The sequence below is a fragment of the Acanthopagrus latus genome, chromosome 16 (assembly GCF_904848185.1).
Source record: "Acanthopagrus latus isolate v.2019 chromosome 16, fAcaLat1.1, whole genome shotgun sequence".
NCBI lineage: Eukaryota > Metazoa > Chordata > Actinopteri > Spariformes > Sparidae > Acanthopagrus > Acanthopagrus latus.
In genome coordinates this window covers 4,380,050-4,397,143 of record NC_051054.1, presented here as the reverse complement: position 1 = coordinate 4,397,143, position 17,094 = coordinate 4,380,050, and the positions used below count along the sequence as shown (strand labels likewise).

Below are 17,094 nucleotides of genomic sequence, written 5' to 3'. Positions count from 1 at the left end.
GTTCTCTCTGTTGTTTTCATGCTCAAGACTCAGAGTGGAGGGCTGGTGGAATTAAACTCAAGACAGCTCAGTGACTTCTCTGGCATTAAAAACACAATAAGTTTGGAAATGATGTGATTATTCACAGTCACACAGTCTCAAAAAATCATTTAAATATGAAAGGGATCAGTTGTTTTTACTGATAATTTTCTTTTAAGGGCGTGAAATGGAATGAGGTGGAATTGCAATACACAAATTTAATCCTAATAATCATCAAAAAGCTATGCTTAAAACGCTGCAAAAACATATGGAGTAACTTTATCTGGCATTTTACTGAGGAGAAAAGAAAATGTAAAGCGTCCTTGTGTGATTGTCTGCCCCGCCCTGATGTGTTTCACCTGTGTCCAGTTATCCCCTCCTGCCTGTGTTCCCCTGCCTCCTTGCCAGTTCATTGTCGTCTCTTGTAGCAAGATTTCAGCACTTTTCACTGTGTTTTGGATACTCAGCCCTTGTGATTTGCTTGCCTGATCTCTCTGAGGATGTCTTGTGGATGTCCCATACAGCAAATCAGTACAGTGAGCTCCAGTGAGCAACTGCTGATTTCAGGGAAGTCTCCACAGGAAAACAATCATGCTTGGCACTGACAGATAAGTCATGACAAGAGTTTTGCAAAGCAACAGCTTCAGGACAAACATTTCATAACTAATTCAGCCAGAAAACACTCAAAAGATACTCAAGTCTACCATTAATGTTCATCTTTCACCAAATCAACAGCATGAAAACATCCTACAAGTTTCAAATAGCCGCTAACAGAAAAACTCAGCCACTCAAAACAAATAATTCACAATTAACTTGTGAGGTGACAAAAGCAGAAACACAACTGTAACTGATAACAAACATGTCAGCACTACTTCTTACCTTGGTGAGGTGAAGTTGCATGTGATTCACTGCTGAAAAGAAAAATGTCTGTTTGTGTGAAGAACAATTTTATGTTTAACAAGCAGCTGAAATTTACTCTCCACCAGCAGTTTTATCAAAGCTACGATGTGTTAAATCCTCCGCATGACCCTCCTGACGTTACATTATCAAACTGTCAGCACATTAGCTTTAGTTTTTAGTTTATTTGCAGCCGTGTGCAGGTGCAGTGATTGTACAACCTTCAGTGTAACAAGTGGGCGGAGCATTCCAAGTTAGAGATCAGTGACCAATCAAGGTCCAACAGTGAACTGGTGTTCAGCCAATCACAACAGCAGGTGATCAATGGAGCATATTTAAGTGTCTGTACTGTCAACAGAACATAAGATATGAGGTTATCATCAACTGAGACATGGAGCAGCATATTATTAGATGATCTTCGGTCTTATATTTTATATTTTGTCAGCGAGGGGAAAATGCAACTTCTGAAATAACATTATTGACAAAACATTTTGGTTATTTGTCACCATTGCACAGCTTTAACTTCAGTTTCCAGGATGTCTCCAGCTTTATACACATGTGGAATTTTACTGCTCGTGCTCACAGGTAAGCCAGACTCAATATTATATGACTTTTCTTTTAATAACAAGTACTGTAGTTTTGTACAGCTTATGGACGACCATTTTAACTGGATAAAACCAACAATGTCATTGACTTGAATTGACTTTGTTCACAGGAAAAGTGTCGAGTGCTGAAGTTAAACAGCCCTCTTCTAAAGTTGTGGTGGAAGGGACGAAGGAGCTCAACATTACCTGCAGTCATGATGTCGGCAACCTTCTTGTGATGCTGTGGTACCAACACCAACAGAGCAGTCAGACTATGAGTTTCATTGGGTACTCATACCCCGTGGGTGACCCGAGCTACGAGGACCAGTTTAAGGAGTCCAGATTCCAGATTAAAAGAGAAGACAGACTGAAAGGATCTCTGATCATTCATGAAGTGAAAGCATCAGACTCAGCTGTGTATTTCTGCGCTGCCAGCACACAGTGATGTGGTTTAATAGCACCGCTTGTCTAAAAACCTCCTGCAACACAGAAACTAGTGACAGCTGCTGCTCAGGGGACAACTGACATAATTGACTTGGATTCTGCTAGACAAACTGAATGGAGCCATTTCATTTATTCATTTATTTACATTTTAAAACAAGTCTCCATCTACTTCAGCCTTCTTTGAGCCTTCATGCACCTGAAAGTATCAGCTGATTACTGCTGAGTATGATACATGCAGGACCTCCCCCTCCAGTCATGTGATCATGGGAGCATTAGACTTTGTGTTTCCTCTGTGTTGAACACTTTGACTCCATCCTTCATCTGGACGGAGGCTCATCATGCTGATCTCACTCATTTATCTCTCACTTCTTTTACACTCAGGTAGGTTTCTGTAAATTAACTCATAATGGATGTAACAGCTGACCGACACTTGAAAGTTCAAGTTCACATCCAATGTTCGTCTCTCATCTATCATATCTGCGTTAGATACAGTTTTAGTTTCCAAAGGTTTGGTTGTCGTTTCTCACGTTAATTAAGGGCAATGACTTTTCTTTTTAATATCAAGTACTGTAGTTTTGTACAGCATGTGAGTAACCATTTTAAGTGAATACAAACAACAATTTCATTGACTTGAATTGACTTTGTTCACAGGAAAAGTGTCGAGTGCTGAAGTTAAACAGCCCTCTTCTAAAGTTGTGGTGGAAGGGACGAAGGAGCTCAACATTACCTGCAGTCATGATGACAGCAGCCTCCAAGTGATGCTGTGGTACCAACACCAACAGAGCAGTCAGACTATGAGTTTCATTGGGTACTCATACCCCGTGGGTGACCCGAGCTACGAGGACCAGTTTAAGGAGTCCAGATTCCAGATTAAAAGAGAAGACACACTGAAAGGATCTCTGATCATTCATGAAGTGAAAGCATCAGACTCAGCTGTGTATTTCTGCGCTGCCAGCACACAGTGATGTGGTTTAATAGCACCGCTTGTCTGAAAACCTCCTGCAACACAGAAACTAGTGACAGCTGCTGCTCAGGGTTTTAGTCATATGAGAACTGACATAATTATGCTGATTACTGGAGTCAAATTCTGATAACGGATGAAGAAGTAAGTGTACATGCAGCTTGTGCTCATGTAAACTTGTTTACTACAAAATCATTAAATAATTGTATATTTAGCATTCTTTAAAGCTTAAAAAACAACAGAAAGAAAACACAAAATTAGCTCTACATAACTTGCTCGGCATAATCCAAGTGTCTGGAAGCCCTGAGATCACACACTGATTTGAAAAGTCTGTATTTACACCTTTTTCAAGCTGAAATATTCTTTGTTGCTGTGAGGTAAAAAAAGATCTCTTTCAATGATTGTAGGATCTCTGTGTTCTGGAGACTTGGATTATGCCAAACAAGCTAAATGGAGCCATTTTATGTTTTTGTTGCCTTCTTTGAGCCTTCATGCACCTGAAAGTATCAGCTGATTACTGCTGAGTATGATACATGCAGGACCTCCCCCTCCAGTCATGTGATCATGGGAGCATTAGACTTTGTGTTTCCTCTGTGTTGAACACTTTGACTCCATCTTTCATCTGGACGGAGGCTCATCATGCTGATCTCACTCATTTATCTCTCACTTCTTTTACACTCAGGTAGGTTTCTGTAAATTAACTCATAATGGATGTAACAGCTGACCGACACTTGAAAGGTCAAGTTCACATCCAATGTTCGTCTCTCATCTATCATATCTGCATTCAGTCTTCTGTTTACTGAGATGAAACACAAAGAAACTTTATCCTTCATCTGCTGCAGGACTCACTGTTGTAGTTCTTCAGTCTGGAGATCAGATATCTGACCCTGGACTCACAGTGAAGCTGGAGTGCAGCATGGGTCCAGGGTTCAACATGATGAGCTACACCATGTTCTGGTACCGACAACACCACTACGGAGCTCCAGTGGAATATCTCATCAGAGAGTACGACTTACCTGCTGGACACTTCCAGTCCTCTACCGACAAATCTAAAAACAGCTTCACTCTTGAAATAAGTGAGCTGCTTCTCAATGACAGCAGCACCTACTACTGTGCTGCCAGTCACAGTGATGCACACAGAGCAGACCGTCATACAAATAACAAGACTGACTGTCACAGATGGCACACAGGCAGGAAGGAGCTGTGGCTCCACTGGTTTGGCTCTTAACAAACAGTGAGGAGAGAATATAAAAGAGGCTTCATGTTGGAGACAAGAAATGAAATAAAACTCAAATTCTGGTTAAATTCACCAGATACAGTTTCAGTTTTCACAGCTTTGGTTGTCGTTTCTCACGTTCGTTAAGTGCAAATAAGCAGAATCAGTCAGATCAGCTGTGTGCAGAGGAAGAAGGTGGGGAAGAGGAGGTGTGACGTAGAAGGGAAGGTAGTCATCGCTCATTCGTAATGAGTCTGTCAGAGCAGAGGACCATGTGAATGCTCCACCTCTGATACCAGATTTCCATATATGCTGTAACTGTAAATACGATGTGGCTTTAACTTCAGTTTCCAGGATGTCTCCAGCTTTATACACGTGTGGAATTTTACTGCTCGTGCTCACAAGTAAGCCAGACTCAATATTATATGACTTTTCTTTTACTATCAAGTAGTGTAGTTTCTGTAGCATCTGTACTATGTTGAGCTTATTCTGCAGCCAAGTAAGTAAAAACAAAAAACACATTGACTTGAATTGACTTTGTTCACAGGAAAAGTGTCGAGTGTTGAATTTAAACAGCCCTCTTCTAAAGTTGTGGTTGAAGGGACGAAGGAGCTCGACATTACCTGCAGTCATGATGACAGCAACCTCGAAACGATGCTGTGGTACCAACACCAGCAGAGCAGTCAGACTATGAGCCTTATTGGATACACAGTCTACGTGAGTGACCCGACCTATGAGGACCAGTTTAAGGAGTCCAGATTCCAGATTAAAAGAGAAGACACACTGAAAGGATCTCTGATCATTCATGAAGTGAAAGCATCAGACTCAGCTGTGTATTTCTGCGCTGCCAGCACACAGTGATGTGGTTTAATAGCACCGCTTGTCTGAAAACCTCCTGCAACACAGAAACTAGTGACAGCTGCTGCTCAGGGTTTTACTTATATGACAACTGACATAATTATGCTGATTACTGGGCTCTGATTCTTGATATCATATTGATGATTGACGAAGAAGTAAATGAACATGCAGCTTGTGCTCATGTAAACTTATTTACTACAAGATACTTTTTATATTTAGCATTCTTTTAAAGCTTAAAAAACAACAGAGGAGACTTGGATTATGCCAGACAAGCTGAATTAAGCCATTTTATTTATTGATTGCTTTATTGATTGACGTTTTAAAACAAGTCTCCATCTACTTCAGCCTTCTTTAAGCCTTCATGCACCTGAAAGTATCAGCTGATTACTGCTGAGTATGATACATGCAGGACCTCCCCCTCCAGTCATGTGATCATGGGAGCATTAGACTTTGTGTTTCCTCTGTGTTGAACACTTTGACTCCATCCTTCATCTGGACGGAGGCTCATCATGCTGATCTCACTCATTTATCTCTCACTTCTTTTACACTCAGGTAGGTTTCTGTAAATTAACTCATAATGGATGTAACAGCTGACCGACACTTGAAAGGTCAAGTTCACATCCAATGTTCGTCTCTCATCTATCATATCTGCATTCAGTCTTCTGTTTACTGAGATGAAACACAAAGAAACTTTATCCTTCATCTGCTGCAGGACTCACTGTTGTAGTTCTTCAGTCTGGAGATCAGATATCTGACCCTGGACTCACAGTGAAGCTGCAGTGCAGCATGGGTCCAGGGTTCAACATGATGAGCTACACCATGTTCTGGTACCGACAACACCACTACGGAGCTCCAGTGGAATATCTCATCAGAGAACATGAGCAAACATCCGGGCACTTTCAGTCCTCTATCGACAAATCCAAAAACAGCTTCACTCTTGAAATCAGTGAGCTGCTTCTCAATGACAGCAGCACCTACTACTGTGCTGCCAGTCACAGTGATGCACACAGAGCAGACCGTCATACAAATAACAAGACTGACTGTCACAGATGGCACACAGGCAGGAAGGAGCTGTGGCTCCACTGGTTTGGCTCTTAACAAACAGTGAGGAGAGAATATAAAAGAGGCTTCATGTTGGAGACAAGAAATGAAATAAAACTCAAATTCTGGTTAAATTCACCAGATACAGTTTCAGTTTTCACAGCTTCGGTTGTCGTTTCTCATGTTCGTTAAGTGCAAAGAAGCAGAATCAGTCAGATCAGCTGTGTGCAGAGGAAGAAGGTGGGGAAGAGGAGGTGTGACGTAGAAGGGAAGGTAGTCATCGCTCATTTGTAATGAGTCTGTCAGAGCAGAGGACCATGTGAATGCTCCACCTCTGATACTAGATATCAGTACATGTTTTATCTGTACATTTGATATGAAAGTAATCAGTGTATTTTGGTTATTTGTCACTGTTGCACAGCTTTAACTTCAGTTTCCAGGATGTCTCCAGCTTTCTACACATGTGGATTTTTACTGCTCGTGCTCACAAGTAAGCCAGACTCAAGTCTCTGCTCAATATTATGACTTTTTTCTGAATGTTATGTAACATCTGTTCCATTTTGCACCAAGAGATTAAAAATTTTAACACTGCCTGAATTTAACTTTACCATAACAACAACTTGAACTGTTCACAGGAAAAGTGTCGAGTGTTGAATTTAAACAGCCCTCTTCTAAAGTTGTGGTTGAAGGGACGAAGGAGCTCGACATTACCTGCAGTCATGATGACAGCAGCCTCCAAGTGATGCTGTGGTACCAACACCAGCAGAGCAGTCAGACTATGAGCCTTATTGGATACACAGTCCTCATGAGTGACCCGAGCTACGAGGACCAGTTTAAGGAGTCCAGATTCCAGATTAAAAGAGAAGACACACTGAAAGGATCTCTGATCATTCATGAAGTGAAAGCATCAGACTCAGCTGTGTATTTCTGCGCTGCCAGCACACAGTGATGTGGTTTAATAGCACCGCTTGTCTAAAAACCTCCTGCAACACAGAAACTAGTGACAGCTGCTGCTCAGGGTTTTAGTCATATGAGAACTGACATAATTATGCTGATTACTGGGCTCTGATTATCGATATTATATTGATAATTGACGAAGAAGTAAATGAACATGCAGCTTGTGCTCGTGCAAACTTATTTGTTACAAGATACTTTTTATATTTAGCATTCTTTTAAAGCTTAAAAAACAACAGAGGAGACTTGGATTATGCCAGACAAGCTGAATTAAGCCATTTTATTTATTGATTGCTTTATTGATTGACGTTTTAAAACAAGTCTCCATCTACTTCAGCCTTCTTTGAGCCTTCATGCACCTGAAAGTATCAGCTGATTACTGCTGAGTATGATACATGCAGGACCTCCCCCTCCAGTCATGTGATCATGGGAGCATTAGACTTTGTGTTTCCTCTGTGTTAAACACTTTGACTCCATCCTTCATCTGGACGGAGGCTCATCATGCTGATCTCACTCATTTATCTCTCACTTCTTTTACACTCAGGTAGGTTTCTGTAAATTAACTCATAATGGATGTAACAGCTGACCGACACTTGAAAGGTCAAGTTCACATCCAATGTTCATCTCTCATCTATCATATCTGCATTCAGTCTTCTGTTTACTGAGATGAAACACAAAGAAACTTTATCCTTCATCTGCTGCAGGTCTCACTGTTGTAGTTCTTCAGTCTGGAGATCAGATATCTGACCCTGGACTCACAGTGAAGCTGGAGTGCAGCATGGGTCCAGGGTTCAACATGATGAGCTACAGCATGTTCTGGTACCGACAACACCACTACGGAGCTCCAGTGGAATATCTCATCAAAGAACACGAGCAGACTTCCGGGCACTTTCAGTCCTCTATCGACGCATCCAAAAACAGCTTCACTCTTGATATAAGTGAGCTGCTTCTCAATGACAGCAGCATCTACTACTGTGCTGCCAGTCACAGTGATGCACACAGAGCAGACCGTCATACAAATAACAAGACTGACTGTCACAGATGGCACACAGGCAGGAAGGAGCTGTGGCTCCACTGGTTTGGCTCTTAACAAACAGTGAGGAGAGAATATAAAAGAGGCTTCATGTTGGAGACAAGAAATGAAATAAAACTCAAATTCTGGTTAAATTCACCAGATACAGTTTCAGTTTTCACAGCTTTGGTTGTCGTTTCTCATGTTCGTTAAGTGCAAAGAAGCAGAATCAGTCAGATCAGCTGTGTGCAGAGGAAGAAGGTGGGGAAGAGGAGGTGTGACGTAGAAGGGAAGGTAGTCATCGCTCATTTGTAATGAGTCTGTCAGAGCAGAGGACCATGTGAATGCTCCACCTCTGATACTAGATATCAGTACATGTTTTATCTGTACATTTGATATGAAAGTAATCAGTGTATTTTGGTTATTTGTCACTGTTGCACAGCTTTAACTTCAGTTTCCAGGATGTCTCCAGCTTTCTACACATGTGGATTTTTACTGCTCGTGCTCACAAGTAAGCCAGACTCAAGTCTCTGCTCAATATTATGACTTTTTTCTGAATGTTATGTAACATCTGTTCCATTTTGCACCAAGAGATTAAAAATTTTAACACTGCCTGAATTTAACTTTACCATAACAACAACTTGAACTGTTCACAGGAAAAGTGTCGAGTGTTGAATTTAAACAGCCCTCTTCTAAAGTTGTGGTTGAAGGGACGAAGGAGCTCAACATTACCTGCAGTCATGATGACAGCAGCCTCCAAGTGATGCTGTGGTACCAACACCAGCAGAGCAGTCAGACTATGAGCCTTATTGGATACACAGTCCTCATGAGTGACCCGACCTATGAGGACCAGTTTAAGGAGTCCAGATTCCAGATTAAAAGAGAGGACACACTGAAAGGATCTCTGCTCATTCATGAAGTGAAAGCATCAGACTCAGCTGTGTATTTCTGCGCTGCCAGCACACAGTGATGTGGTTTAATAGCACCGCTTGTCTGAAAACCTCCTGCAACACAGAAACTAGTGACAGCTGCTGCTCAGGGTTTTACTTGTTTGACAACTGACATAATCATGCTGATTACTGGGCTCTGATTCTTGATATTATATTGATGATTGACGAAGAAGTAAATGAACATGCAGCTTGTGCTCATGTAAACTTATTTACTACAAGATACTTTTTATATTTAGCATTCTTTTAAAGCTTAAAAAACAACAGAGGAGACTTGGATTATGCCAGACAAGCTGAATTAAGCCATTTTATTTATTGATTGCTTTATTGATTGACGTTTTAAAACAAGTCTCCATCTACTTCAGCCTTCTTTGAGCCTTCATGCACCTGAAAGTATCAGCTGATTACTGCTGAGTATGATACATGCAGGACCTCCCCCTCCAGTCATGTGATCATGGGAGCATTAGACTTTGTGTTTCCTCTGTGTTGAACACTTTGACTCCAGCCTTCATCTGGACGGAGGCTCATCATGCTGATCTCACTCATTTATCTCTCACTTCTTTTACACTCAGGTAGGTTTCTGTAAATTAACTCATAATGGATGTAACAGCTGACCGACACTTGAAAGGTCAAGTTCACATCCAATGTTCATCTCTCATCTATCATATCTGCATTCAGTCTTCTGTTTACTGAGATGAAACACAAAGAAACTTTATCCTTCATCTGCTGCAGGTCTCACTGTTGTAGTTCTTCAGTCTGGAGATCAGATATCTGACCCTGGACTCACAGTGAAGCTGGAGTGCAGCATGGGTCCAGGGTTCGACATGATGAGCTACACCATGTTCTGGTACCGACAACACCACTACAGAGCTCCAGTGGAGTTTCTCATCAAAGAACATGAGCAAACATCCGGGCACTTTCAGTCCTCTATCGACGCATCCAAAAACAGCTTCACTCTTGAAATAAGTGAGCTGCTTCTCAATGACAGCAGCACCTACTACTGTGCTGCCAGTCACAGTGATGCACACAGAGCAGACCGTCATACAAATAACAAGACTGACTGTCACAGATGGCACACAGGCAGGAAGGAGCTGTGGCTCCACTGGTTTGGCTCTTAACAAACAGTGAGGAGAGAATATAAAAGAGGCTTCATGTTGGAGACAAGAAATGAAATAAAACTCAAATTCTGGTTAAATTCACCAGATACAGTTTCAGTTTTCACAACTTTGGTTGTCGTTTTTCACGTTCATTAAGTGCAAATAAGCAGAATCAGTCAGATCAGCTGTGTGCAGAGGAAGAAGGTGGGGAAGAGGAGGTGTGACGTAGAAGGGAAGGTAGTCATCGCTCATTCGTAATGAGTCTGTCAGAGCAGAGGACCATGTGAATGCTCCACCTCTGATACCAGATTTCCATATATGCTGTAACTGTAAATACGATGTGGCTTTAACTTCAGTTTCCAGGATGTCTCCAGCTTTATACACGTGTGGAATTTTACTGCTCGTGCTCACAAGTAAGCCAGACTCAATATTATATGACTTTTCTTTTACTATCAAGTAGTGTAGTTTCTGTAGCATCTGTACTATGTTGAGCTTATTCTGCAGCCAAGTAAGTAAAAACAAAAAACACATTGACTTGAATTGACTTTGTTCACAGGAAAAGTGTCGAGTGTTGAATTTAAACAGCCCTCTTCTAAAGTTGTGGTTGAAGGGACGAAGGAGCTCGACATTACCTGCAGTCATGATGACAGCAACCTCGAAACGATGCTGTGGTACCAACACCAACAGAGCAGTCAGACTATGAGCCTTATTGGATACACAGTCCTCATGAGTGACCCGACCTACGAGGACCAGTTTGAGGAGTCCAGATTCCAGATTAAAAGAGAAGACAGACTGAAAGGATCTCTGCTCATTCATGAAGTGAAAGCATCAGACTCAGCTGTGTATTTCTGTGCTGCCAGCACACAGTGATGTGGTTTAATAGCACCGCTTGTCTAAAAACCTCCTGCAACACAGAAACTAGTGACAGCTGCTGCTCAGGGTTTTACTTATATGACAACTGACATAATTATGCTGATTACTGGGCTTTGATTCTTGATATTATATTGATGATTGACGAAGAAGTAAATGAACATGCAGCTTGTGCTCGTGTAAACTTATTTACTACAAGATACTTTTTATATTTAGCATTCTTTTAAAGCTTAAAAAACAACAGAGGAGACTTGGATTATGCCAGACAAGCTGAATTAAGCCATTTTATTTATTGATTGCTTTATTGATTGACGTTTTAAAACAAGTCTCCATCTACTTCAGCCTTCTTTGAGCCTTCATGCACCTGAAAGTATCAGCTGATTACTGCTGAGTATGATACATGCAGGACCTCCCCCTCCAGTCATGTGATCATGGGAGCATTAGACTTTGTGTTTCCTCTGTGTTGAACACTTTGACTCCATCCTTCATCTGGACGGAGGCTCATCATGCTGATCTCACTCATTTATCTCTCACTTCTTTTACACTCAGGTAGGTTTCTGTAAATTAACTCATAATGGATGTAACAGCTGACCGACACTTGAAAGGTCAAGTTCACATCCAATGTTCATCTCTCATCTATCATATCTGCATTCAGTCTTCTGTTTACTGAGATGAAACACAAAGAAACTTTATCCTTCATCTGCTGCAGGACTCACTGTTGTCGTTCTTCAGTCTGGAGATCAGATATCTGACCCTGGACTCACAGTGAAGCTGGAGTGCAGCATGGGTCCAGGGTTCAACATGATGAGCTACAACATGTTCTGGTACCGACAACACCACTACGGAGCTCCAGTGGAGTTTCTCATCAGAGAGTACGACTTACCTGCTGGACACTTCCAGTCCTCTACCGACAAATCTAAAAACAGCTTCACTCTTGAAATAAGTGAGCTGCTTCTCAATGACAGCAGCACCTACTACTGTGCTGCCAGTCACAGTGATGCACACAGAGCAGACCGTCATACAAATAACAAGACTGACTGTCACAGATGGCACACAGGCAGGAAGGAGCTGTGGCTCCACTGGTTTGGCTCTTAACAAACAGTGAGGAGAGAATATAAAAGAGGCTTCATGCTGGAGACAAGAAATGAAATAAAACTCAAATTCTGGTTAAATTCACCAGATACAGTTTCAGTTTTCACAGCTTCGGTTGTCGTTTCTCATGTTCGTTAAGTGCAAAGAAGCAGAATCAGTCAGATCAGCTGTGTGCAGAGGAAGAAGGTGGGGAAGAGGAGGTGTGACGTAGAAGGGAAGGTAGTCATCGCTCATTCGTAATGAGTCTGTCAGAGCAGAGGACCATGTGAATGCTCCACCTCTGATACCAGATTTCCATATATGCTGTAACTGTAAATACGATGTGGCTTTAACTTCAGTTTCCAGGATGTCTCCAGCTTTATACACGTGTGGAATTTTACTGCTCGTGCTCACAAGTAAGCCAGACTCAATATTATATGACTTTTCTTTTACTATCAAGTAGTGTAGTTTCTGTAGCATCTGTACTATGTTGAGCTTATTCTGCAGCCAAGTAAGTAAAAACAAAAAACACATTGACTTGAATTGACTTTGTTCACAGGAAAAGTGTCGAGTGTTGAATTTAAACAGCCCTCTTCTAAAGTTGTGGTTGAAGGGACGAAGGAGCTCAACATTACCTGCAGTCATGATGACAGCAACCTCGAAATGATGCTGTGGTACCAACACCAGCAGAGCAGTCAGACTATGAGCCTTATTGGATACACAGTCTACGTGAGTGACCCGACCTACGAGGACCAGTTTAAGGAGTCCAGATTCCAGATTAAAAGAGAAGACACACTGAAAGGATCTCTGATCATTCATGAAGTGAACACATCAGACTCAGCTGTGTATTTCTGCGCTGCCAGCACACAGTGATGTGGTTTAATAGCACCGCTTGTCTGAAAACCTCCTGCAACACAGAAACTAGTGACAGCTGCTGCTCAGGGTTTTACTTATATGACAACTGACATAATTATGCTGATTACTGGGCTCTGATTCTTGATATTATATTGATGATTGACGAAGAAGTAAATGAACATGCAGCTTGTGCTCATGTAAACTTATTTACTACAAGATACTTTTTATATTTAGCATTCTTTTAAAGCTTAAAAAACAACAAAGGAGACTTGGATTATGCCAGACAAGCTGAATTAAGCCATTTTATTTATTGATTGCTTTATTGATTGACGTTTTAAAACAAGTCTCCATCTACTTCAGCCTTCTTTAAGCCTTCATGCACCTGAAAGTATCAGCTGATTACTGCTGAGTATGATACATGCAGGACCTCCCCCTCCAGTCATGTGATCATGGGAGCATTAGACTTTGTGTTTCCTCTGTGTTAAACACTTTGACTCCATCCTTCATCTGGACGGAGGCTCATCATGCTGATCTCACTCATTTATCTCTCACTTCTTTTACACTCAGGTAGGTTTCTGTAAATTAACTCATAATGGATGTAACAGCTGACCGACACTTGAAAGGTCAAGTTCACATCCAATGTTCATCTCTCATCTATCATATCTGCATTCAGTCTTCTGTTTACTGAGATGAAACACAAAGAAACTTTTTCCTTCATCTGCTGCAGGACTCACTGTTGTAGTTCTTCAGTCTGGAGATCAGATATCTGACCCTGGACTCACAGTGAAGCTGGAGTGCAGCATGGGTCCAGGGTTCGACATGATGAGCTACAACATGTTCTGGTACCGACAACACCACTACGGAGCTCCAGTGGAATATCTCATCAGAGAGTACGACTTACCTGCTGGACACTTCCAGTCCTCTACCGACAAATCTAAAAACAGCTTCACTCTTGAAATAAGTGAGCTGCTTCTCAATGACAGCAGCACCTACTACTGTGCTGCCAGTCACAGTGATGCACACAGAGCAGACCGTCATACAAATAACAAGACTGACTGTCACAGATGGCACACAGGCAGGAAGGAGCTGTGGCTCCACTGGTTTGGCTCTTAACAAACAGTGAGGAGAGAATATAAAAGAGGCTTCATGTTGGAGACAAGAAATGAAATAAAACTCAAATTCTGGTTAAATTCACCAGATACAGTTTCAGTTTTCACAGCTTTGGTTGTCGTTTTTCACGTTCATTAAGTGCAAATAAGCAGAATCAGTCAGATCAGCTGTGTGCAGAGGAAGAAGGTGGGGAAGAGGAGGTGTGACGTAGAAGGGAAGGTAGTCATCGCTCATTCGTAATGAGTCTGTCAGAGCAGAGGACCATGTGAATGCTCCACCTCTGATACCAGATTTCCATATAAGCTGTAACTGTAACTACGATGTGGCTTTAACTTCAGTTTCCAGGATGTCTCCAGCTTTATACACGTGTGGAATTTTACTGCTCGTGCTCACAAGTAAGCCAGACTCAATATTATATGACTTTTCTTTTACTATCAAGTAGTGTAGTTTCTGTAGCATCTGTACTATGTTGAGCTTATTCTGCAGCCAAGTAAGTAAAAACAAAAAACACATTGACTTGAATTGACTTTGTTCACAGGAAAAGTGTCGAGTGTTGAATTTAAACAGCCCTCTTCTAAAGTTGTGGTGGAAGGGACGAAGGAGCTCAACATTACCTGCAGTCATGATGACGGCAACCTCGAAACGATGCTGTGGTACCAACACCAACAGAGCAGTCAGACTATGAGCCTTATTGGATACACAGTCTACGTGAGTGACCCGACCTATGAGGACCAGTTTAAGGAGTCCAGATTCCAGATTAAAAGAGAAGACACACTGAAAGGATCTCTGATCATTCATGAAGTGAAAGCATCAGACTCAGCTGTGTATTTCTGCGCTGCCAGCACACAGTGATGTGGTTTAATAGCACCGCTTGTCTGAAAACCTCCTGCAACACAGAAACTAGTGACAGCTGCTGCTCAGGGTTTTAGTCATATGAGAACTGATATAATCATGCTGATTACTGGGCTCTGATTATCGATATTATATTGATGATTGACGAAGAAGTAAATGAACATGCAGCTTGTGCTCATGTAAACTTATTTACTACAAGATACTTTTTATATTTAGCATTCTTTTAAAGCTTAAAAAACATCAGAGGAGACTTGGATTATGCCAGACAAGCTGAATTAAGCCATTTTATTTATTGATTGCTTTATTGATTGACGTTTTAAAACAAGTCTCCATCTACTTCAGCCTTCTTTGAGCCTTCATGCACCTGAAAGTATCAGCTGATTACTGCTGAGTATGATACATGCAGGACCTCCCCCTCCAGTCATGTGATCATGGGAGCATTAGACTTTGTGTTTCCTCTGTGTTGAACACTTTGACTCCATCCTTCATCTGGACGGAGGCTCATCATGCTGATCTCACTCATTTATCTCTCACTTCTTTTACACTCAGGTAGGTTTCTGTAAATTAACTCATAATGGATGTAACAGCTGACCGACACTTGAAAGGTCAAGTTCACATCCAATGTTCATCTCTCATCTATCATATCTGCATTCAGTCTTCTGTTTACTGAGATGAAACACAAAGAAACTTTATCCTTCATCTGCTGCAGGACTCACTGTTGTAGTTCTTCAGTCTGGAGATCAGATATCTGACCCTGGACTCACAGTGAAGCTGCAGTGCAGCATGGGTCCAGGGTTCAACATGATGAGCTACAGCATGTTCTGGTACCGACAACACCACTACGGAGCTCCAGTGGAATATCTCATCAGAGAGTACGACTTACCTGCTGGACACTTCCAGTCCTCTATCGACGCATCCAAAAACAGCTTCACTCTTGAAATAAGTGAGCTGCTTCTCAATGACAGCAGCACCTACTACTGTGCTGCCAGTCACAGTGATGCACACAGAGCAGACCGTCATACAAATAACAAGACTGACTGTCACAGATGGCACACAGGCAGGAAGGAGCTGTGGCTCCACTGGTTTGGCTCTTAACAAACAGTGAGGAGAGAATATAAAAGAGGCTTCATGTTGGAGACAAGAAATGAAATAAAACTCAAATTCTGGTTAAATTCACCAGATACAGTTTCAGTTTTCACAGCTTTGGTTGTCGTTTTTCACGTTCATTAAGTGCAAATAAGCAGAATCAGTCAGATCAGCTGTGTGCAGAGGAAGAAGGTGGGGAAGAGGAGGTGTGACGTAGAAGGGAAGGTAGTCATCGCTCATTCGTAATGAGTCTGTCAGAGCAGAGGACCATGTGAATGCTCCACCTCTGATACCAGATTTCCATATATGCTGTAACTGTAAATACGATGTGGCTTTAACTTCAGTTTCCAGGATGTCTCCAGCTTTATACACGTGTGGAATTTTACTGCTCGTGCTCACAAGTAAGCCAGACTCAATATTATATGACTTTTCTTTTACTATCAAGTAGTGTAGTTTCTGTAGCATCTGTACTATGTTGAGCTTATTCTGCAGCCAAGTAAGTAAAAACAAAAAACACATTGACTTGAATTGACTTTGTTCACAGGAAAAGTGTCGAGTGTTGAATTTAAACAGCCCTCTTCTAAAGTTGTGGTTGAAGGGACGAAGGAGCTCAACATTACCTGCAGTCATGATGACGGCAACCTCGAAACGATGCTGTGGTACCAACACCAACAGAGCAGTCAGACTATGAGCCTTATTGGATACACAGTCTACGTGAGTGACCCGACCTATGAGGACCAGTTTAAGGAGTCCAGATTCCAGATTAAAAGAGAAGACACACTGAAAGGATCTCTGATCATTCATGAAGTGAAAGCATCAGACTCAGCTGTGTATTTCTGCGCTGCCAGCACACAGTGATGTGGTTTAATAGCACCGCTTGTCTGAAAACCTCCTGCAACACAGAAACTAGTGACAGCTGCTGCTCAGGGTTTTAGTCATATGAGAACTGATATAATCATGCTGATTACTGGGCTCTGATTATCGATATTATATTGATGATTGACGAAGAAGTAAATGAACATGCAGCTTGTGCTCATGTAAACTTATTTACTACAAGATACTTTTTATATTTAGCATTCTTTTAAAGCTTAAAAAACATCAGAGGAGACTTGGATTATGCCAGACAAGCTGAATTAAGCCATTTTATTTATTGATTGCTTTATTGATTGACGTTTTAAAACAAGTCTCCATCTACTTCAGCCTTCTTTGAGCCTTCATGCA

At 41.6% G+C, this 17,094-nt stretch overlaps 2 protein-coding genes, 2 long non-coding RNA genes and 3 gene segments (V, D, J or C); 6 read left to right on the top strand and 1 right to left on the bottom strand.

The window, feature by feature from the left end:
* ahi1 (Abelson helper integration site 1) overlaps positions 1–1,131 on the bottom strand; it is a 95,045-nt gene extending 93,914 nt beyond the window's left edge. Inside the window, exon 1 of the mRNA XM_037071373.1 lies at positions 898–1,131. The gene's annotated coding sequence lies outside the window, so the exon portion shown is untranslated. The remainder of the gene's footprint in view (positions 1–897) is intronic.
* LOC119004446 (T cell receptor beta chain MC.7.G5-like) overlaps positions 1–17,094 on the top strand; it is a 34,969-nt gene that overhangs the window by 1,214 nt on the left and 16,661 nt on the right. The window lies entirely within an intron of this gene.
* LOC119004452 lies at positions 1,322–1,981 on the top strand. The segment is given in 2 exon segments: positions 1,322–1,500; positions 1,631–1,981. Coding segments are annotated over 2 exon segments (363 nt in total).
* On the top strand, positions 2,043–5,004 carry LOC119004467. The gene is made up of 3 exons (XR_005070208.1): positions 2,043–2,324; positions 3,747–4,524; positions 4,668–5,004. It is a non-coding gene; the product is annotated as an uncharacterized LOC119004467 (long non-coding RNA).
* Positions 5,351–6,762, top strand: LOC119004466. The gene is made up of 3 exons (XR_005070207.1): positions 5,351–5,530; positions 5,691–6,509; positions 6,655–6,762. It is a non-coding gene; the product is annotated as an uncharacterized LOC119004466 (long non-coding RNA).
* Positions 13,312–14,035, top strand: LOC119004450. The segment is given in 2 exon segments: positions 13,312–13,392; positions 13,553–14,035. Coding segments are annotated over 2 exon segments (429 nt in total).
* Positions 15,157–15,979, top strand: LOC119004451. The segment is given in 2 exon segments: positions 15,157–15,336; positions 15,497–15,979. Coding segments are annotated over 2 exon segments (429 nt in total).